General features: G+C 38.9%; 1 protein-coding gene across 1 annotated transcript; it reads left to right on the plus strand.

Moving 5' to 3' along the window:
• The first annotated feature begins 4 nt into the window (after window positions 1–4).
• Window positions 5–19,112, plus strand: LOC139945192 (trafficking protein particle complex subunit 14-like). The gene is made up of 10 exons (XM_071942485.1): window positions 5–504; window positions 6,478–6,694; window positions 7,092–7,178; window positions 7,771–7,900; window positions 8,859–9,003; window positions 11,089–11,249; window positions 12,826–12,920; window positions 13,722–13,855; window positions 14,983–15,323; window positions 15,965–19,112. The coding sequence occupies exons 1-10, from the start codon at window positions 91–93 to the stop codon at window positions 16,086–16,088; spliced, it is 1,848 nt and encodes a 615-aa protein (XP_071798586.1). The 5' UTR covers window positions 5–90; the 3' UTR covers window positions 16,089–19,112.
• The last annotated feature ends 16 nt before the right edge of the window (window positions 19,113–19,128 follow it).

The following is a 19,128-nucleotide window of genomic DNA, read 5'->3' on the forward strand; positions in this document are numbered from 1 at the left end:
CAAGCCAATCAAATTACTCGTAAGAAAAAACCAATTTGGATCACCGCCCATCAGTCCAACTACCCATGCGCGGAATTGTACATTGTAAACATGGCGGACGATTTGGACGTGTTGCAGAAAGAGTGCAAATTCGAGCTGGTTTTCCCGTCGAAAGAGCCAACAGACTGGCTTCAAATTAAAGAGATACCGCCAAGATGTAAAATTTACTCCGGTGAGCGGATAAACTTCGCTCTGGTAGTGCAATATGTGGGTGAAAATGGCTGCAAAGAGAGACTGCAGGATTGGCAGTCAGCTGTACGATCCGTGCACTGCAAAGCGAATGTCGGCTGCTCGTCTGCAACAGAAAACAATGCACTTACCTGTATTACGAAATCTCCAGCACGATCGAAATCTGGGGGGCGTGTACATAGCTCCAGACCCTCTAATTCGATAAATAGATCAACGAGGATTTGCAAATCATTTGCAACATTCAACATTGGTAAAAGTGCAACCAGCAGCAAAGAGGTGAGAATAACTTAATTAATTAAATTCGTGCAATGTTTTTTGTTTTAGGTAGGGGGCCTAAAAATTAATATTAAAATTTCACTGCAATGCAAACACTCACTGCTCACAGTGCAATGCAAATGTTATTGTTAGTTAAGTTAGATCTCAGTCACTGACATTATTTTATGTTTTATTATAACAAATAATACAAGTTTTGTCTTCATTTTAATGTGTTAGTTTGTTTGTTCGTTTTGTTTTTGCTTTGTAAATATTGATATTTGATTTTGAATTGGTGAAAATCAGATAAATAAGTTATGAATAGGGAGCCTTATTTAGTTTCTAGAATAGAAGAACATACATTTATGAATAGCCTTTTCCTGCGGGTTAATGACCAAAACAAATTGCATTATTTTGTTTTTGTTTCTGGAAACTTACTTTAATTTTTTTAATTTATACAAAGGAATTTGTTGTAAAATATCCGGCAAGATGAAAGCGAAAATGTCGTAGTTGGATAGCTCATTTTACTCATTGATTTACTCAGAAAGAAGATACTTTGAGCCAGGAGTTTTAAGACATTCTTAAACCCTGGTCTTGTATTTTGTAATTTGTACATACTAGAACCACAGAATTCCACAGGTGTATGTGTACATACCTTCAAATTTATTCTACAACTAGCGTTGGGTACATGGGTTTCTCCTGTATATATGTACAGCCCCTGGTGTTATCAGAAAACCCCATGGCTTGTGGATGTAAAAGTCTTCACAGTCTCCCGTGTAATTCTATGGAAAGGAATGAGCCAGTTGGGCAGAGAGTGCAACCACTACTATCTGGGTTCGAATGCATTTCTTGCAAGACTGGCGTTGGTTGTAGGTTTTAGTTTGTTTTTTCTTTTCAGTATGTACATCTGCAGAAAACCCCAAGTCTTCACAATCTCCTGTGTAATTCTGTGGAAAGAGAAGAGCCATTTGCACAGAGTGCACCCGCTACTATCAGGGTCCGAATGAATTTCTTGCAAGACTGGCGTTGGTTGGGGAACTTTTATAGGTTTTTTCTGTATGTACAGCTGGTATTTTCAGAAAATGCCATGGCTTGTGGACTCAAAAGTCTCCACAGTCGTCTGTGTAATTTTGTGGAAAGAAAAGAGCCAGTTCGGCAGAGTGCACTCCTACCTTGGGGTTTGAATGCATTTGATTTAGTTAGGCTCAGTCGATCAATGTCCAGATCTTACTCTTGACATTTACCACGCGCTGAACCTGTATTGTGTTTTTTCCCCCCTCCCCATTGTGTGCACAAATCACCGCGTCTGTGCACAGTCACTGCACATTTTCTGCCTGGTACTCACAATCTTGCCCCTGTCAATTATCCTGTACGACGGTCATGCTTTTCTTAATTACGACAAACCTGCACACCCTTAAACATTTTTTATTCCACCAACCCTTGAAAACAGATCAATATCGTAGGCTTTTAGACTACATACGTCCGTCCGTTTCTGTGTTCTCATTAACAAATTAAACCATCAAGAACCTTAGTTACTGTTGCTATGAAGATTGGATCAATAATATGATTTTTTTTCCTGCCTGGTAATGGATCTGTCGAGAACCAATTCGGTTAAGACTGAAGTGTCTAGGTTTTTTTTCGCGGAAGCAACCTTTGGTGCTCCGTGATCAAATCAATTTAATCCATAAAGGCCTCTTAATTTTTTAACTCGAGTATCCAGGGATTTTCTTATTTTTACTCATCCAAAATCAACCAGTTTTTTTTTTACCAGTTACAGTAAAGCTTGCTCATCTTCCTGATGATGAAACAATGAAGAATACCATTTCTTGAAACAAAGAAAATACCATTTCTAGAAAGTTACTTGTAAATAACAAACTATGGTCTTTTGACTCTCCTTTCCAAATGACAATATTTGACTTTTTACTCATTGATGGTATTTTTTTTTTTTTTTTTTTAAGACTAAGGGGGCATTTGTGAGAATTTTGTGCACACTTTGGCCGGTACGCAAAAAATACAAAAAATAATAATTATTTATTTATTTACTAATTATTATTTGTTTACAAAAAACATAAGAGAAACCATAGAATACTCCAGATTGCACAATAAGGGCTTTTAAAACTGGAACAAAAACACCAGAATTCTGAAGACCTTGTTTCAACTCAGCGTGCTTCAGCCAAACTTAAACAATTTGAGTCCAGAATGCCCCACAGTTTTGGACAAAACTGGGGCAACACCTGGGTTGTCTTCAGGCCTGGAATTTCATTCTGGAGAGGGCAAGGTCATTTTCGTTTTGGAGAGGGCAAGGCCATTTTCGTTTTTAAAAGGTCACTTCTATTGGAAAATGTAAAAGTCTATGGGAAAGTGTTGAAGGGGCACCAAGGCCAAGACAAGGGGCAACAGAAGCCATGGCCTCCATATAACTGCCACATTAGTATTTCCAAGAAGTGTCTGATTTTGGCACGAGTCGTCACATTTGTTAAAATGTCTAAACACAGCGTTCATCGAAATCCAATTAGCCTTGACCAAGTCGGGTTCAAGCAACACTGAGCAGTAGATTCAGGTTGTCAAATTATACAGTGTGGATATTGGGTTCTCAACATCGTGTTTAATATCCAGCTGACCTTGACCCTTGCGATAAGCGTATTTCACAGGTTAGCTAGAAAGTGAGGCGGACAGTTTGCGCATTTACCATGACAAGAATTTAGAGGATGTTCTTTTTCATACAGTTTGGAAAAATCAAAACGATGTCTTGGGAAACAGTTCTTGGGAGGAAGGAGACTAATGATGTGCAGCTGATAGTGTCTTTTTTGCATAAATTACTCAAAATTAGCATAAAAACTTAAGGAGCAACCAAATTGGTATAAAACATTGTGAGAAACGACTCCTCTTGAAAAAAATAAGAGGAGAAAGTGGTAATTTCTTACTAAAATATTTAAGAAAGACTTCGAACCCAAAGCCTTTCTCAAGTCTAAAAAGCACAAATTTGTGCAAGTAAGGGGTTTTCTTTCTTTATTTTGTTACAGCTTCAATGGCCAATTGAGCCCAAATCATCACAGATTTGTTATTTTTTGCATGTTGGGGGTAAGTGAGAATACTGGTCTTTGACAATTACCAAAGGTGTCCAGGGGTGGATTTCACAAAGAGTTAAGACTAGTCTTATCTCGAGTTAGGATGAGTACCTCGTCCTAACTTAGGACTAGCCATTCGTTTTTTATATCTCCTAGGACTAGCCCTAAGTTAGGACTAGTCCTAACTCTTTTTGAAATCGACCTCAGTGCCTTTAAATCAGCAATGGCGTACTGCATCCAAATTGCCATACAATTGGATTTGCACTCAGTGTTGTGAGTAGTTTACCCTATTAAATTAGCTTGGGACGCGGTTAGAGCTTTTACAGATGACTGTCATAAATGTTTACAAACTAATTTCCTCCCTGACATAAAGAGTTGTTATTTGCCTGCACTGCATTTCATTTAATTATTAATGCCATGCTGTCAATACGTACACATTGGAGCTTCAATGCTTAACGCAGGGTTCTCTGTAGGTTTTTCAAAAACTGTATGGCATTCTAGACCCAAATGTTTGGATGCTTGGCCGAAACAAGCTGCAGTTGAACTGAGGTCTTCGGAATGTTCTCAACTTGGTATTTATCTTGGTTTTAAAAGCTATAGGCCTACATGTACTGTGCAATGTTGAGCATTCTTACATATGGTTTTCTCTTTAAGTTTTTTGTGAATAAAAAATGAAAATAAATAAATTTGTTTTTGCATATATCGACTAAAATTTGTCGTCACGCAAATTGCGCGCATCGGCCTGATATACTAGCTTGTGCATGGGGAGAATCCTTTAGATTTTTAGGGTGATTTGACAGTGTTACCATCAAGAAAAAATTTTTTTTAACAGCTTGTATTTGTTTCTTTTTTTTCTTCTGTCTAAATATTGTACAGACATGTAATTGAATAAAAAACAATTGGTTGTAATTAGTAAACAACTTTGTTACTTCAGTTTCTGTGAAACCACATTTACATAATGTATTGATTATAAGCCAATTAGCCTAACTGTCCTGACTTCTCAACGACTGCCCTCATATTTTCCCATGAATACTTTAAAAGTCAAAACAAAACGGTACAAAACCACAACAAAAACATTCCACACTACACTGGGCCCTGCATGGTGTGAAATATCATGCGTTGCACGAATCTTCTCACATTTCTCGTGTTGACTTAGTAAGCCTCAATTATTAGCCAATTAATGGACCTGACTTGAGAATTCTCAACAACTTCCCTCATATTCTCCCATGAACACTTTAAAAGGCAAAACAAAACGGTGCAAAACCACAACAAAAACATTCCACACTACGCTGGGCTGTGGTGTGAAATATCATGCAGTGCAAGAATCTTCTCACATTCTTCCCAAGTATTGATAATCAGTAAGCCTCAATACACCTGTCCATTCTCTGACTCATCAGATACAGCATCCTTAATGTCTACCGTCTTGCTCCAGAAATAATCACCAAAGGCCTAGAAAGGTCAGTCAGGCATGGAGCAGCGGAAACTACACCCCCCCCCCCCCTCTCCCTCAATGCTGTAAGGCTACCCAAGGCCTCCTACATAAACTTGAGGAAACTGCGTTCAGTTCGTTCAGTTGCAGTTTAATACACTACATCCTTAAAATTTTAATTTCCGGTCAGGATTTAGGGCGATGTTTATATTTATGAAAGGTGTGCAAACTACATACATAAAAGGAATACGGTTACTTATTGGATACTTAGTGTGGGTGTCTAGATTGGTTATAAATTTATATAATGCAGGCCTGAAATATTGAGAGGGCAATGCCATTTTTCATTTTGCAAAGGGCAATTCCATTGGAAAATCTTGAAGTCTATGGGAAACTTCTCATGGGGCACCACGGCCAAGACCTTGGGCAAGGGAGGTCATGGCCCGCGTGGCCTTTGTGTAATTCCAGGCTTATATACAATGACTGCATTGTGCACGTTTGTGTACCTATAAAATATATTTATAAGTGTAGTATGTGGAGACACACTAAACTTGGCCTACATAGTAGTCGTATTAAAAACAAAACCAGGAGTTTTGTGGTCAGTCAACTCTGTTTTAATGGTTTGGGATTGTTGTGTTTGTCATGGAGAGAGGCGGAGAGGCTTAGAACCCACATTGACAAAAGGACAACATTGTATGTTCATTACGTCCCATGAGGGTTCAGTGTATGAGTAACTGCTTCGATCTGACAGGTTGAAACCATGCCAACATGGACACATATGGGAATGATCCACATAGCCTTTAAGAGTTCTCACATGGCAAACTAGAATTGTTCAAACATCTACTCATGAAATGGTAGTTTTATTGATTGTATTCCTCATCCAGTCGATGTGTGTTTTTATATTTTCATTTAAATCCTACTTGTAATGTTCCTACTGTTTGTACTTTGTATTGCCAATAACTGATTTTCAATCACATCCAATTTGACATGTGGGCCACAAATTTTGATGGTAATAAAATTAAATGAACAAAAAATAAAAAGTTGTTGACAATGATTAATGTATACATTTGATTCCAATTTGAAAGTAGATTCTTTCCCCTTAGTTTTATAATTAACCTAAAAACTCTTAAAGGCAATGGACACTATTGGTAATTACTCAAAATGTTTATTAGCATAAAGCCTTACTTGGTAACGACTAACGGGAAGAGGTTGGTAATGTAAAACATTCTGAGAAACGGCTCCCTCTGAAGTGACGTAGCTTTCGAGATGGAAGTAGTTTTCCACGAATTTGATTTCGAGACCTCAGATTTAGAATTTGAGCTCTCGAAATCAAGCATCTGAAAGCACACAACTTTGTGTGACAAGGTGTATTTTTTCTTTCATTATTATCTCTTTAAAATGATTGACTGAGAAGGGATGCAGTCTGTAGCAACCAGAACATAGAGAGTTGAATTCCTTGTCAATAACATCTTTTTATTTCTTCTAATTCCATCTCCCCCCCAGAGCGAACCCATCGTACACGAAGACCTTGTCATATTTCCTCTATCAGCATCCCTGACTACCTTGCCAAGTTCACTACGCACCCTTATTGTATCTGTTCACATCACGAGCCAAGCCACGTCACGGAGATACACACGAGACAACAACTACCTTGATCTACTTACGCAGATGCCAATGGAGGACGTATTTCAGTTACAGCGCCCTCTGTTGAGATGTACAGGTAAACTGCTGTAAGCAGGCAAAAACTGCTTAATAGATTTCTGCTAAGCAAAAATGAGTAGGAAACCAGTTACAAAAGGTACATGGCAAACATTTAGTGTTTTGGCTAGTAACAGGAAAAGACTTTGTCATAAAAAAAATAAATGAAAAAATAAAATTGCTTCCTAACCAAAATGATCGATTGAATACAATCCAATTTTTAATGTCCTTTTATAAATGTTTGTATCCTGTGGGAGTCTTTCTCAAGGAAGAAATCATTTAACCTTTGAGAAAAACTTTGCTAGGGTCGAAACCTGAGGCCATAACAAAAAAATTGTTTTGCCAAAAAAGAAACCAACTTTCCGTTTACTGAATTCATTTAACGCAAAGATAAATTGGCGTTTGATACTTACTAACAGTTAAAGCTGAGCTGTCGATTCTACCACCTCCTGAAATACGATGTCAACATGTAGCAGTGGCAGGCAAACATTTTCTAATCATCAAGGGTATGTACATGAAGACTTATCATTTGACAATCAGAAGCCTTTTCCAAACCACAGGCAGGGGCGCTGGCTTGGAAATGTAGCTTGGAAAGTGGCTAGGAAAATGACAAGAGAAACAACCTGGGAAACGGGCCTGCTCCGGCTTGGGGATCGACTTGGGCCCCGGGCCCGGGTTTAGGCTATGTCCGGCTGTTTGAATCCCTCTAATGAAAGCTAGAGACCAAACCGTCCCTGTGGTTTTGAAAATGACAATAGAGAAATGGGGTCAGCAGAGGTGTCTCTAGGTGTGTTAAAGGTAGGGCCATAGATTGGTTTTGTCAACAAAAGTGACATCCGAAAATTTCAGTCTCTACAGCAAAAGACTGTCAAATTTCTCAAGAACTTCCAATTCATCAAATTAAGTGAGGTGACAGAAGGTACCAACCACATCCCTGGCACAGAGAAGACACTAAAAACCCTCGCAGATTCAAATGTTTTTATTGATTTTTAAAAAAATGCCCAGTTGATTTTAATCAACATTTTCAGAGGAATTAGTTTTGAAAGATGCTTTACTACCATTACCAACATTATGATATATATATTTTTTTTTTCACAGTAAACAATGACTATGCAGAGAAGTTGATCCTAGACCATGTTCAAGTCCTATGGAATAAGAACCATAGTCTACAGCATTCATCCCATCCAGCAGCGTGGCTACATAGAGCGGATCAGGTGGCACTCAATGAGTATGTATAGAAACATTGATCACACGTTAACGACACCTGTTAACGACACCCGTGAATAGCTCGTTATGAAGCATCAGTAATTAGATTCTATAGGGTGCAGAGAGGAGAATGTCAAGTATTATGGGTACCCATCTGTCGATGTCAAAACCTGAGTCCGACGACGAAACCCGAGTCCAATTTCATAGACCTGTTTGGGCCCAATTTCACAGAGCTGCTAAAGCAGAAAGTTTTCCTTTAAATAGTTTCTGCTAAGCATAAATAAGCAGGATACCAGTCACAGATTGTACATGTGACACAGTATTTTGGCTGGTAACCATATTCTGGTAACTGCCACTTTCTTTTGCTTAGGTACTTTTTGTGCTTGATGCAGCTGTATTGAATTTGGCCCTGTTTTAGTACAAAAATGCTATGCACAACAAAATTATGCTTAGCAGAATATGATCACTCTCATCAGCCAATTAAATTTCTTTAATACAATCTGTGACTGGTATCCTGTTAATTTTTGCCTACATGTAGCATTATTTTCTGCTTATACTAGGCACATGACACTTTTGGTAGTTACTCAAAATTATTGTTAGCATAAAAAACTTACTTGGTAATAAGCAATGTAGAGCTGTTGTTGGTATAACACATTGTGAGAAACGGCTCCCTCTGAAGTAATGTAGTTTTTGAGAAAGCGTTAATTTCTCACTCAAATATTAAAAGACTTCAGGCCTGAAGTCTTTTTAATATTTTTGTAGGCATCTGAAAGCACACACATTTGTGTCACATGGGTTTTGGATTTCTTTAATTGTTCTCTTGCAACTTAAATGACCAATTGAGTTCAAATGTGCACAGATTTGTTATGTTATGAATAGGTTGGGATACACCAAGTGAGAAGACTGGTCTTTGATATTACCAAAGGTGTCCAGTACCTTTAACATTGCTGCATGGTCTTATTGTCTTTCTTAATCCCCAGTATCTTAGATGAGATGGATAGCACCTTCATTGAGATGGTCACCAGTTCTTCGTACAATCTACCGTTATCGTTACAACCGTTAGAACAACATGCTTTTGTCTTCCAGCTCCACTTCAGTCAATTCTGGAGAAACAAACCCGCCAAGGTGAACTAATATTTTAAATAAGATATTGACAACTTCTTCCCAGTTTTACTAAAAAGCAATAGTTGAAGGTAATATACAGGATTGGTAAGGATATTAAACATTGTTATACTTAAAGGCAGTGGACACTATTGGTAATTACTCAAAATATTTATTAACACAAAACCTTTCTTGGTAACAAGTAATGGGGAGAGGTTGGTGGTATAAAACAGTGTGAGAAACAGCTCCCTCTGAAGTGACATAGTTTGCCAGAAAGAAGTAATTTTCCACGAATTTGATTTCGAGACCTCAGGTTTAGAACTTGAGGTCTCGAAATCAAGCATCTAAATGCACACAACTTCAAGTGACAAGGGTGTTTTCTTTCATTATTATCTCGCAACTTTGATGACCGATTGAGCTCAAATTTTCACAGGTTAGTTATTTTATGCATATGTTGAGATACACCAACTGTGAAGGCTAGTCTTTGACAATTACCAATAGTGTCCACTGCCTTTAATAAGTCTCAAAGCTTACATAGTTCTACCAATCCTGTATAATACCAATTTAATGGTATGAGGGATGTAAAGCAAATTAAGAATACATGAATAGTTTTAGAAATAAGCACGTTAACCCATTGCTGACGTTTTCAGGACTAACATAGAATCAGAAGTATGACGGTTTCGATGGTTCACTAAACTCAAACCTTGGCCAAATTTCATAGAACTGCTTTAAGCAAAAAAAGTAGCTACATGTTAAAGACATTGGACACTATTGGTAATTGTCAAAGACCAGTCTTCTCACTTGGTGTATCTCAACTTATGCATAAAATAACAAACCTGTGAGAATTTGAGCTTGATTGGTCGTCGGAGTTGCGAGATAACTATGAAAGGAAAAAACACATTTTGAGTAATTACCAATAGTGACCACTGCCTTTAAACATAAACATGTACATTGCAAGCCCTTACAGATGAAGCCATCCATGTACTGTATTGTAGCTAGACTTCCATTTATAGTAACTCATTTTTCACCTGCCAAAAACAGCACAGGCCAGTAAACATTTACAGCAACAAGTCCTTTGGTCATGCAGCCTCAGCCATAGATTTCATTGTAGAATTAATGATTAGTAACTCATTCTTCATCCTCCTTAAATCAAACACAGGGCACTAAGTTGCCGCTATTACTAAGTTTAACCTGTTTTGTGCCATCCATGGTGGGTTTAATAGACACAAAAGTTGCTGGCCTGATGGTAAAATCGTTGGCCTCTTGCATACAGTCCTGTGTACATTGCAAGCCCCAGTAACCCATACAGACAAAGCCATAGATTTCATTGTAGATATACTCATTTAAAGTAACTCATTTATCACCTGCGTTAACCAACACACAGGGCACTGAGTTGCCACTATTACTGAATCTGACATGGTTTGCATTGCCATGGATAATATTGTGTGCATCATATCTCGGAATGGCTAATAGACTTCATTGAAGGCTTCTTTATTTAGTAACCCATTCTTGCGTTAACCAACACACAGGGCACTGAGTTGCCACTATTACTGAGTCTGACCTGGTTTGTGCCATCCATAGATAATAAGTGTGCACCATATCTCGAAACGGCTTATAAATTTCATTGTAGGCTTCTTTATTTAGTAACCCATTCTTGCGTTAACGAACACACAGGGCACTGAGTTGCCACTATTACTGAGTCTGACCTGGTTTGTGCCATCCATAGATAATAAGTGTGCACCATATCTCGAAACGGCTTATAAATTTCATTGTAGGCTTCTTTATTTAGTAATCCATTCTTGCGTTAACCAACACACAGGGCACTGAGTTGCCACTATTACTGAGTCTGACCTGGTTTGTGCCATCCATAGATAATAAGTGTGCACCATATCTCGAAACGGCTTATAAATTTCATTGTAGGCTTCTTTATTTAGTAATCCATTCTTGCGTTAACCAACACACAGGGCACTGAGTTGCCACTATTACTGAGTCTGACCTGGTTTGTGCCATCCATAGATAATAAGTGTGCACCATATCTCGGAATGGCTAATAGACTTCATTGAAGGCTTCTTTATTTAGTAACCCATTCTTGCGTTAACCAACACACAGGGCACTGAGTTGCCACTATTACTGAGTTTGACCTGGTTTGTGCCGTCCATGGTGGGTTGTCAGACTGTATGCACTCACTACTCACTACCCAGCTTGCGGTTAGACTTCCCATCTTTCATCATGTCTGCACAGTGTGAATCACCCGTACAGGTTGGCGACAGGTGGGTGGATTCTCTCTAATCCTAACCCTAACTTTTATCATCTCGTTGTGTTGTTTTTTGTGTGTGTCTCTGCTACACTCCCGTGAAAACTTTCTTGGAGTTGACTTTTGAGGCTTGCAGCCAATTTCGTGAAACACTAGGATTAACCTTCTCTGGGGTTAGGACAAGTAACTAACTAATTAAAAATAATTGTAAACATTTCCCTGATTGTTGTTCAAAAGTTCCCTGATTACAACATGCAAATGTATGCTACTCTGTATTGGTTGTAGGAAAACATTGACAAAGAGCTTTTCAGAAAAGTAAATTAGAAACTTGCGTCCCTCGCCTCAAAAGTCAATTGTTAGAAATTTCATCTGTTAACTTGTTTTCACCATGCTTTTATCAACCACTCCCTCCTTTTTTAACCACACCCCCATTTCCAGCATCCCTACTTCATCTCTTTCCTCCTACAAAATACATGTGTCACTCTGAATTCCGAAAAACGAAAACTATTCATATGAAAAGAATCCGCAAATCAATCATCATGTGTACAAAGTTATGAGATGGCAGATTGTAATAATTGGAATGACATCTTAAGTTTTCACAATCCGTCAAACTCAGCCTATTTGGGATTGGAGTTGATGTACAAGTGACACATGACAGGTGGACGGCGTCTGTGGCTCCAACCACACAGTCTCTATTCGGCACTTTTTACAAATCTTAGAGATGGTCTGGGGTCATGATTTCAGCAGGGCCCAATTTCATAGCGCTGCTAAGTACAAAAATTTGCTTAGCATGACATTTCTCCCTTGATAAAAACAGGAATGCCAACCAAATTTCCATGTGATTTCCAGGACACGCAAACAACAGCTGAATACCAGTAAGAAAGCAACATGCAACGACTGGAAATTTGGTTGGTAATCCAGTTTTCATCAAGGAAGAAATTTGATGCTTAGCAAATTTTTGTGCTTAGCAGCTCTATGAAATTGGGCCCAGGCCTGTAGCTGCAAGGGAATTATGAGCTCTCTCACCCAGTTACTGCACTTGTGTGCACCCTCAATAGATTGTGTGTTGTAACAACTGGCTCACCATTCCCTGTCCAGCCATGACAACAATCCCCCTTTTACTTATAATACTTTAGACTAGAAAATATAATAGCTGCTGCAAACTGCTTACCAACCAAAAGGACCTATGGTATAAACGCAAAAAAATAGTTAATGGCCTGATGTTTCGACCCTAGCAGAGTCTTTCTCAAAGGCTGAATGACCACAACACACATGAACATTAGTTAGCCATTTGAGAAAAACTCTGCTGCTAGGGTCGAAACATCAGGCCAATGCCTTAAGCTGTTAAATAGGAACCAACTAAACTAACGTACTACTTTAGGGTGTAACATCAACTGTATAGTTCCAAAGTTAGGAAATCTATAACCCAAAGATGACTGCAGTGCAGTGGTACACAATTTGATTTTATTGTTTTGTTACTGGTTGCTTCTGAATCAGTAAACAAAAAGAAGAAACGAATAATGATTTTTCTCTCCAAAAAGCACCGCTTCCTAAACTAACCCACATTGCTCATCACTTTCTTCATGCTGCAGTTTTAACGTGAACTACACGTTACTAAACAATCTTCAAGACTTCTTGGGAATAACATTACTCTGGATGCCTGGGAACCGCTCTATGACTGATACAGGTAGCTAGCACGGCTCAATTTCATAAAGCCTGTGAGCAAGAAAAACCTGCTAAGCACAATAAAATCTTGCTTAGCAAAACCAGGTTACCAGCCATCATTCCATAAAGTTAACACTGTTGCGACTGGTGCCCCACTCATTTTGTGCTGCGCAAAGAAATTTGTTGAGCATTTCTTTCTGTTGAACAGCTTTATGAAATTGGGCTCTGTACACATAGAGAATGGCATGTGCTATAACGAACGGCTTATGGCTGTGGCTAAATGGCTGCATTGCTGATAGCCATAGCCAGAGCTAAGGATGCTGGTTAGCAGCTATGGCATAGTTAGACTAACATTTTCCTTGCACAAATAGCTGATTCTAACAACACCCACACATGTGACCAATTTCTTAACCACTTCACGCCGGTATGTAGAGAAAATTCCAGTGACTGCATTATTAATTTTAGGAACACTTTGGAGTTTTTTCAGTAATTGTTTTCCTTTGAAAATATGATTGCCACAATAAAACCCTGACTATGCAAAGGAAAGACAACAACGGTTCTTGTGATTAGCCTCGGGATTTGATGTTGTCATCTTAGAAAATATAAGTGGGCACTCCCTGTGATTGGCAGAACTTAAGTTGGCCGTGAGCCACAGTAAACAAAATATGCCGTATGCTGAAAAGTTGCTCCGGGCATCAAAAAACAAGATTCTTTGCGTGACGTGAATCTGTAATGTAAGAAGTGTCCTCCTTGTTGTATTTCTGATACCCAATTCATTTTCTTACATTTATAATATTTTTTTCTGATCTCAATTGAATCTCAGATGAGACGTCGTCTCGGTTCATTGAGGAATCGATAGTTTGTCAACAACCTAAGATTGACCTAGGGGTGTGTATCAAAGGATCAACAACCGACGTCTCAGTCACATTTCAAGCTGTTCGCTCAGGAGTTCACGAGGTAGGCGTCTTTGTCCTGTTTTTGTTGTTTCACAAATTTTCATTGAAACTCTAGGGCATTTTCTTTGAAATTAGTTCTCAGTCTAATGATAGGTAGATAGAAAGATAGATAAAATGGTTTATTAAAAAACTGTCCTCGCAGCACAAAGGCTGAATTACAATAATTTCACATAAATTTAAATTGGTGTTAAATTAAAATTAAATAGAAGGCAAATTGGTAATAAAAAAATATAAAAATATGTGGTAAATATTCAAATGATTACTTGATGGCCGTCTTTTTGACAATGCTTTTACCCTGACCTTATTGATCCTTTGACGCACGTCACACGCTGCGACTGTGCCCCGCTCACCATGTTGGTGGGCAATAGGTTTACGTGTAATCGCCTCGTTGTCTAGACCACACACAGTGACATTGCCCACCAGTATGGCGCAGTCAAGATTACTCTGATGATGACGTCAGGTGAACTGGGTCAATACAAAGTTTTGTTGATTGTGGGTTTTGTTGATTTTATGTTTTATTGATTGTGTGTAGTTTATTTGTAGTAAAACTATTTACACTTTACTCAGTCTGCTCTACCAGCCAGGCTCCCAGTGGATTATACATACAGACTTTGAAGGGGGTAACCATGTTTCAGCCCCAGGAGTAGGTGGCTCCTAGTGGATGATACCCATGCCTACATCCTAACAGACTGTGAAGGGGGTAACCCTGTTTCAGCCCCAGGAGTATGTGGCTCCTAGTGGATGATACCCATGCCTACATCCTAACAGACTGTGAAGAGGGTAACCATGTTTCACCCCCAGAAGTAGGTGGAAATGTGCCCTTGGTGACAGTTAAGGGAGCGTCTCAAAAGTCGGCCACGTTCCTAGCGCAAAAGAACGTTCCTGCGGGCATATGCCCGCAGGATCGCAACATCATGACAAAGTATACGCGGAGCGTTCCAAAAGACCGGTCCTGTGGAACGGACAAAAGCGGCGGGGATACTCTTGCGATCCAAAAAGAACGTTCCTACCGTTCCGACTTTTGAGACGCTCCCTAAGTGTAGTCCACGCCTTGAAGTGACCGTCCCTGGCCATGTGATGCTAGACCATATCTCATGAAAAAAAAACTGCTTTCTTTTTCTTCTTTAGATTGGTAAATTCATGAAGCTGAAACTGCAGTATGCGACTCCTCCCAATCACCAACCTCAACCATCAACAGCGCCCTCATCGCCATCAATCATACCTCCAGTCACCACGGCAACCACATCATCGGACACGTCGCAGACGAACACGTTCCCTCGTAGGGACCGCCGACGTTTCAAACGTCCAACGCTGCCGCGGCAGCATTCCTTCTCGTCGCTTTATCAACGGTTCCAGATATCGGGGAACCGTTCTCGGTCCAATTCCTTCACGAGTGACGATGACACTCACTCGCTGCCGGGAGATCTTGCAGATAGGGGTGAATCGGCATCGTGTAACTCACTCAATGGGTGAGTAGATGAATTATAGTGTTAGCCAGAGAGGTGTCTGGGTGTCTTTTGGTCACCCTGTCTTTTAAAATTTGGATACCCTGTTTTATCTGCCACTAATATTTGTTACGAATTGACAATAATAAAAACAATAGCTGTGTTAGCAGTGGTTAGTCTGATAGACAAGGATGGTAGTAGTAGTAGTGCTTAACAAAATTATTAATATAATAATAATAATTTGGGGGGCTAATCATCCTTACTCGCAGCTAAGAGCTGAATTGCGAAGGACGCGACTATAACGTGTTCCAGAAGCAGGCATGCAAGGGCGCCTTTAGCTGCCAGCCTCATCAACCCATTATAATGACTAAGGAGCTCAGCCAAGACCGAAAGTGTTTGATTTTTTCCCGAGGGAGGAAAACCGGATGGTCTGGAAAACCCTCGTGGCACAGCAGAGAACCAACGCACAACTCAACTCGCATATTGTGGCTCTGGCCGGGAATTGAACCGGGGTCACCTTGGTGATGGGCTTGTGTTTTACGCACAAGCCAACCATGCCCCAATATAAATAAATTAATTAGCCTTTAAGTGCTACTTCCACTTTCCTCGATGTGAAAAAAAGCCATTGCATTCCATAATCTGATTTTTGCTTGTTACTGTGGCAGGTCAAGCAGCGTTACCAACAGTCCAGTCAAGACTCAACAAGTGACCACAACCATCCAGCCACCTAAACCATCGGTCAGCATCGACAAGATTGCCAAGAGGAGATGTAAAGTCTACATCTTATGAACGCTTACTCGATGTCAAAGGTCACAGTTACTCATAGGTCACGATGGTTGCATTTAATTGTGATAAGTTTTAAGAGAGCGTTAAAAGGCACTGGACACTATTGGTAATTACTCAAAATAATGTCGGCATAAAACTCACTTGGTAACGAGCAATGGAGAGCTGTTGAAAGTATAAAACATTGTTGGAAACGACTCTGTCTGAAGTAAGAACTCTGAAGTAGGGACTGAAAACCCTATCCACTTAGTGCCCCCAGTGGGATACGAACCAGGTCCCAAAGGTGGAAGGCAACCTGACTGCCCTTTTTGAGCAAGCTCGTCTAAGAGAAAATTAATCTTGTTCTTGTCTTATGATCTACTTCAATACTCGACATAATTGAAAGATTTTGTATTTCTCGGTTTCAATTAGAAATAACCAGAGAGGTATTGTTATTCAAAAATTACCAGACTGCCGGACTTGTTTATTCAAAAGTTGACTGGCCAGGGCCCAATCTTATAAAGCTGTTTAGCAGAAAATACTTCTGGACAATCTTCTTTGCTAAGCAAAAATTAAAAGGGGCACCAGTCACAACAATGCAAACTTGATGTAATTTTGGCTGGTTACCTGTTTCTGTTAAGCACTGGTTTTCTTTGCTTAGCAAGTGTTTGTGCTTTACAGGCTTTATGAAATAGACCGATCCATTAGGCTTTGCCCACGGCGCACGTGTGAGCAAGAACATAGGCGTCTCAAATATGCCATTCTGCACAACTCTGCTGCGAGCGCCAAGTATACGGCACGTATGTCGGACCTTAATTTGTCGGGCTTTTGGTTGCGCAATGGGTTGTGATCGGTCAATACATAATGGGGTGGAGCTTAATGGGTTGGTCTTTAGAACCCCAATCACTGCTGAAATCACTGTACTCAAGCCTGCAGTATAGTGTAAATTTCCAGCTCTGACCAACAGGGTAAAGTCTGTTTTGAGTATGAATGGCACCAACGAAGGGACTTTCTTGGTTTTATGAAAGTATTCAGTCTTTTATGTGATATGTGTATTTATATGAGAAGCTATTTAACCTTTTTATTTTTGGACTAGAAATGTGCAATGAGTTATATGCAATGTTTTGAGCTGTCTGAAGATGTACTTGCAATTGCATCGGGTTCATATTTATACTGAAATGACTTGTTTTCATTATTTTAACTTTCAGTTTATGTTTAGGGAGTCATTCAAATGCAAAAATGTTACCAATTGGTCAACGCTAGGAAATAGAAGGCGGAGAAAATGTCAAAAAGTGATTTATTTCATATTCTTGGATGTGTGATATTCGTAATTGATAATTATAGATCTTGTTATTATTTTGATTTTGTTTTATGCCCCGATGGGACTGGGCCCAATTTCATAGAGCTGCTAAAGCACAAAAACTGGCTAAGCATACTCTAATTGTGCTTATCAGAATATGGTTACCAGCCAATATGCCATTTCTCGTGTACAATCTATGACTGGTATTCTGGTAACTTCTGCTCAGCAGAAATTTTGCAAGCAATATTTTGTGCTTCGGTAGCTCTCTGTAATTGGGCCTTGATGGCCTTTGTTGCCACTGGTCTTAGCCATGGTATCCTTCCAAATGTTGGCCAATAACTTTACGATTGTCCAATGGAAGTATTTTTTGGCAAAAAGCAAGTTTTCTTACCCTTTCAAAGATGGCTTTCCAGATACCAGATTGTCCCTCTTTTGCAAAAACTTGAATTTAAAGTGGCATAATTTATTAGAAGATTTAGTCTGTAAAAAAAAATATACTTGCCACGCGTTAAAGGGAAAAAAAAAGAGTTGCTGTTTAATTTTTAGAGTTTAAAATGCTGTTGGAATGCCTGAAGCTTTCAAGTGGGTATATAACTTAAAGGCAGTGGACACTATTGGTATTTACTCAAAATAATTATTAGCATAAGACCTTTCTTGGGAACGAGTAATAAGGAGCTGTTGATAGTATAAAACATTGTGAGAAACTGCTCCCTCTGAAGTGACGTATTAAAATGTAAAAACAAACCAGTGAATTTGTGGGCTTTTGAGTCGGGAGAAAATAGTGGGGGAAAAACATGCACAATTTTCAGCATTTTTAAAACAAGTTCTGCACTTCGGTTTATCAACTCAAATCAGAGGTTGTTTTTATTTGTTCAACCGTTCATTTCACCAAACTCTTCCTAACTTAGGATTTATCTTAGGACTTAGTACGAGTTAAGTTCCATATCCAAAGACGTTATGACGCATTGAACCCATCATAAGTTAGGTCGAGGTGCTCTTCCTAACTCTATATAAGATTAATCCTAGCGTTTTGTTAAATCGGCTGCAGGTTTTCAGTTAAACTTTTCTTGAGAGTGAGGGAAATAAATTTCACTCAAAAATGATCTTAGTATGAAACTCATGATAAGTCTAATCCTGTATATTTTTATTTTTAAAAAGTACCTCTTAACTTTTCAATGTTTTTGGTATAAAATTAACCACAAAGCCACTGAACAAAATCATAACTTGCCCAAAACTCTGCCATTTATTTATTTATATTTGTTTAGGCAGAAAAGTTGATTTTTTTTCTGTCCGTTCTAGTTAAATTGTTTAAATATTTGATACAATCTTGCCGGGTCTAAATAAATGCATTTTTGCATTTTGTAATAGAGGTAAAATATAATAATTGTAAATTAGTAACTTAGGCTGCAAAAGATAATGTCAATGCACGCAATGTTCTACTACTTTTCACAGTGATACAAACTGGTGTGCACTTGTATATATTCAAAAAGTAATATATTTCAGAATTACACCATTATCTTTTTAATAAAGTCATTTGGCAACAAATGTTGTTTTATCTGACATTGCTTCCGTTTAATTGTTAGTTTCTACAGCGTCGAGTGATATCTTAATTAGCCTCTAGTTCATCCACACTAGCGTCTCAATGCACTTTACATTAGTGCCCTGGGGTGGATTTCACAAAGGTAGTCCTAACTTAGGACTAGTCCTAGGCAATGCTAAGAGATAGGACTGGTCCTAAGTTAGGACCAGTAACTCATCCTAACTTAG

The sequence above is a fragment of the Asterias amurensis genome, chromosome 12 (genome assembly GCF_032118995.1).
Source record: "Asterias amurensis chromosome 12, ASM3211899v1".
NCBI lineage: Eukaryota > Metazoa > Echinodermata > Asteroidea > Forcipulatida > Asteriidae > Asterias > Asterias amurensis.

Bases quoted from the DNA above. Each gene is read 5' to 3' on its own strand.
- LOC139945192 (XM_071942485.1), top strand. From the start codon at position 91: ATGGCGGACGATTTGGACGTGTTGCAGAAAGAGTGCAAATTCGAGCTG. The intron at 6,695-7,091 runs GTAAACTGCTGT...ACTTACTAACAG, and splicing joins CCCTCTGTTGAGATGTACAG to TTAAAGCTGAGCTGTCGATT. The intron at 13,856-14,982 runs GTAGGCGTCTTT...TTTCTTCTTTAG, and splicing joins TTCGCTCAGGAGTTCACGAG to ATTGGTAAATTCATGAAGCT.